This window comes from Mesitornis unicolor, unplaced genomic scaffold, assembly GCF_000695765.1.
Source record: "Mesitornis unicolor isolate BGI_N332 unplaced genomic scaffold, ASM69576v1 scaffold4445, whole genome shotgun sequence".
Lineage (NCBI taxonomy): Eukaryota > Metazoa > Chordata > Aves > Mesitornithiformes > Mesitornithidae > Mesitornis > Mesitornis unicolor.
This window is the reverse complement of record NW_010187351.1, coordinates 65,547-69,827: the sequence shown is the minus strand read 5'-3', so window position 1 is coordinate 69,827 and position 4,281 is coordinate 65,547. Positions and strand designations below refer to the sequence as shown.

The window sequence follows — 4,281 nt, the reverse complement described above, 5'->3', positions numbered from 1 at the left end:
AGAGTATTTTGGAGATTCCTTAGGAAGTTCTACAGTTCTAGTGGGAATTAGTGCCATTTGTGGTGCTGTTTGCTGTAGTGCTGCTTTCTTAGCAGTCTGGTCTGCTAATCTATTCCCTTCTACTATTTTAGTGTTTCCAGATTGATGTGCTTTACAGTGCATGATCGATATTTGTGCTGGCTCTTGTACAGCCAATAAGAGCTGTAAAATTTCTTTTTGATGCTTAATATTTGTTCCCTGTGAGGACAATAGCAGTCTTTCTTTCCACAGGACCCCATGGACATGGACTACACCAAAAGCATACTTAGCGTCAGTCCATATGTTAGCCTTCTTTCCTTTACTTGGTTCCAAGGCTCAGGTTAATATGATCAACTCCGCCTTCTGTGCAGAGGTTGTGACAGGCAGTGCATGTGCCTCCACCACTATATTTTCAGTTGTTACTGCATATCCAGCATGGTGAGTTCCATTCAAAACAAAACTAGAGCCGTCTGCAAATAGTTTCCAGTCCAGTTTCTCAAGGGGAACATCTTTCAGATCCTCCTGACTGGAGTATGTATGCTTGATGGTCACAATGCAGTCATGCTCCAGCTGCTGCCCTTCCTGTGAGGTACTCAAAAACACTGCAGGATTCACAAGGTTAGTTGTTTTTAAAACGACACCATCTTGTTCAGTAACTATCACTTGATATTTCATCATTCTGCTAGGGGATAGCCAATGTCCCCTCTTTTGTTCCAAAACTGTTGCTACCAAGTGTGGGACATAAACTGTGATAGTCCTTCCCAGAGTCAATTTCCTCACCTCTTGTATCAATATTACAGTTGCAGCAACTGCCCGCAGCAAGAAGGTCACCTTTTGCTTACCGAGTCCAGCTGTTTGCAAAAATATCCCACCGGTCTTTTCCAGCTTCCCATCCTTTGAGTCAGGACTCCTAAGGCTAGCTGTTGCCTCTCATGGAAAAACAATTGAAAGTCTTTAGTCAAATCTGGTAAACCCAGGGCTGGTGCCGTCATCAGAGCCTCCTTGAGTTTCCAAAAGGCTTCTTGCTCTGGTTTTTCCCACACAAAAGGGACAGTCTTCTGGGCTTCATATAATGGCTTGGCTATTAGACCATAGTTCATGATCCAAAGCCTGCACCATCCTGTCATTCCCAGAAATGCCCTTAATTCATGCACCTTCTGAGGCTCCGGGATAGCACAAATAGCTTCTTTTCAGTCTATTTCTAGCCGTCGCTGTCCTCTTGAAATTTCAAAGCCCAAATAAACCACAATTTTGCTCACAATCTGGGCCTTTTTCTTAGACACCTTGTACTCATTCAGTACCAGAAAATTTAGAAGTTCAATGGTTGCCTGTATGCAAGCTGATTTTACTTCTGTGGCTATTAAAGTATTATCTACGTACTGTAGAACTAGATGTTCTGATCTTGGAATCAGAGTCTTTTCTTTAGTCCACATTTCTAATTCTTTTGCCAGTCGTCTTCCAAAAATCGTGGGGCTATTTTTGAATCCTTGGGGTAGTCATGTCCATGTTAATTGTGTCTTGTGCCCTGATTGTGGGTTTTCCCACTCAAAAGCAAACAGTTTGCAACTTTGCTTTTCCAAAGAGATACAAAAGAAAGCATCTTTCAAATCAAGCACTGTAAACTATTGGTAGTTCTCCTTTAGAGCTGTCAATAAGGTGTACGGATTCGCTACAACTGGATATGTATCTTTCACAATTTGGTTTATAGGTCTTAAGTCTTGTACTAACCTATATTCCCCATTTGGTTTTCACACCAGTAAAATTGGTGTATTATATTCCGATTAACATTCTAAGATTTTATACTTCAGAAATTTATTAATCAGTTTCTTTATTCCCTGTTTAGTATCTGGTCTAATCGGATACTGTTTAACCCTAACTGGTCTTGGTTTTTTTGTTGTTTTTGTTTGTTTGTTTTTTTAAACTTAACTTTTACTGGCTGGGCCATTTTAGATTTTCCTGGAATATCAGTCTCCCACACTGTAGGATATATTGCATTTTTTATTTCTGGAGGCACCCCCATCACTTCAGGTCTTTCTTTTATCATTAAAATTTGTCCTGTTTTTGATTCAGGTATTTTCAACAGCAAGTTCCCATTTTCAAAACCAATTTGTGCATTGGACAGTAAATCCCTTCCCAATAGGGGCAGTGGGCATTCAGGGACATAAAAAAAGTCATGCGTTATTATCTTATTTCCAAATTGTAAATTCAGGGGTTGCAGGAATAGCCAATTTTCCTCCTTCCCTATGGCTCCCACAATATTTACTGTTTTAGTACCAATCTTCCCTTTTCATTTATTTAATACAGAAAATGTTGCACCTGTATCCACCAGAAATGTGACTTCCTTTTCAGCTTTATTGTTACGAGAGGCTCAGCTGGGTTCGTCTCCAGTGCTAGTCCACTCCCCTCGTTTTTGTTTTTTTCATAGCCAGGTGTTTACAGCACATTTTGGTGGAAGTACAAGCAGTGCAACTTTCTTGAGCCTTTTCTGGCTTTACTCACAAAGACATTTCTTTAGTACATTCCTGATTATTCACTTTACACTCCATTTGCCAGTCTGGCTTTTCCCTGAGATAAAAGAAAAGATCTATGTATGGGAGTTCATGCAATTTTTCTTCTCTCTTACAAAACAACATCAATTGCAAAATAATATTATAATTCAAAGTCCCATTAAAAGGCCATTTTCCCCACTCTCCAAATCATGCAATAACCATACATGATTGCAATAGTCAATGAGCTGATGCTTGCTTAAATCGCACAGTTCTCCCCAGTGTGCTAAAAGACATCTCAAAGGGGAGGTTTCAGGAGTAGTGCTTCCACCCATTCATTTCATCCTCATGCTTCGCTTATCTCTGGCTGTTTCCCTCGCGGGATACCAGAACCACAGATCAAAGCTCCGCACTCACTTTGTGCACAACTGCACAAATTAAAAAACTGGTAAAGTTTGAAAACTGTGAGATGAAACAGATTATTTCTTTTGAGGTGAGTAACATGACATGATTTCTTCAGACTGACTTTTTCCATAGTGAAGAGCAGTACAATTGCAGAGCCAGCTCTTCCTCATGCCAAACTGACAGAGTCAGGAAATCGAAACGTCACCTTTAATGAGCACCATCAGCGTAGTGCTGGCCACCATTCAGCAAATGAGAAAATCATGTGATAAAATGCACATTATGAAATATTCCCCCAAACTGTGTGAAGTCTTCAATGAAACTAGGACCTAGATAAACTCCTGACAACCTTTCTTATATATGTACTAGAGACAAACATCCTCCTCCTAACTGGAACAGGAATATAAAGACTGTTGACTGACCAGAATTTGGACGTCACTCTCAAAACAACCCTTTCACTTCCTCTGTGACGGGGTCAAGGTCAATGTCATAGAAGCATGGCCTTGTGGGCAGTCCTGGCATGGTGCTCATCTGTGGGAACAATGCAATGAAGTTATACTCCTGCACCTGTAAGCAGGTAATCACTCCACTGATATAAATCTTAGATTAAGAGAAAGGTTGGATTATTCACCATGGGCTAAACTGCAGATATGCTTTTACCACATTTTTTATTTTCATTAGAAATGTAAACTTTTTCAATTAATTTCTAAGTGTACACTTCTAAAAGACAGGAAAGAGAAAATAAAAGCCACAAAATACAGGCTAGCACATCAACCTAAGAATAAACTCCTTACCAAAATGAAGACACTTTGGGACTTATTTGTTCCTCATAATATTTATCCATTTATATCTACTGGGAAACATTGTACAACAAAGAGCAAGGACATAATTGCCTGCATTCACCTGGTGATATGAATATGTTGAACTCAGACCTCTCTCACAGAAAATCAGAATGTAGGAGTAGAATTAATCACAACACTTTCATGACTGATTACTTAATGTAAGGAACAAATTGAAATAGTTCAACTAAACATACATGGATTACAGCTGAATCCTAATTTAGTAGTTAGAATTAGCAGGTTGAAATACGAAGCTAACGCAACCTAATTATCTCAAACGATACATAATTAAGATCCTGATCTAGCATAAGACATCAACATCTGCATACTTTTAAACATGCAAATAGTTTCACAGTTAACTACAGCTCTGCTCACGCTAATTGGCATTTTAGCAGCAATTAAAATACACAGGGGTGATGTGGAAATCTTGAGGTGCTGGTCCACAATAGCTTAAGCCACTTTAAATCAGAGGTACTCCAGCTACTCACCTCCCTACTCAGGACTCCCCACATATCTCTTGCGAAGAAGATGTCTGG

General features: G+C 39.5%; 1 protein-coding gene across 1 annotated transcript in view; it reads right to left on the bottom strand.

Moving 5' to 3' along the window:
• Nucleotides 1–354: 354 nt before the first annotated feature.
• The window catches only part of LOC104541361 (monofunctional C1-tetrahydrofolate synthase, mitochondrial-like), a gene marked incomplete at its 5' end in the record, with an annotated part of 62,666 nt that continues 58,739 nt past the window's right edge, over nucleotides 355–4,281 (bottom strand). The window contains one exon of the mRNA XM_010185407.1: nucleotides 355–945. Coding sequence (XP_010183709.1) covers nucleotides 355–945 — 591 coding nt within the window. The remainder of the gene's footprint in view (nucleotides 946–4,281) is intronic.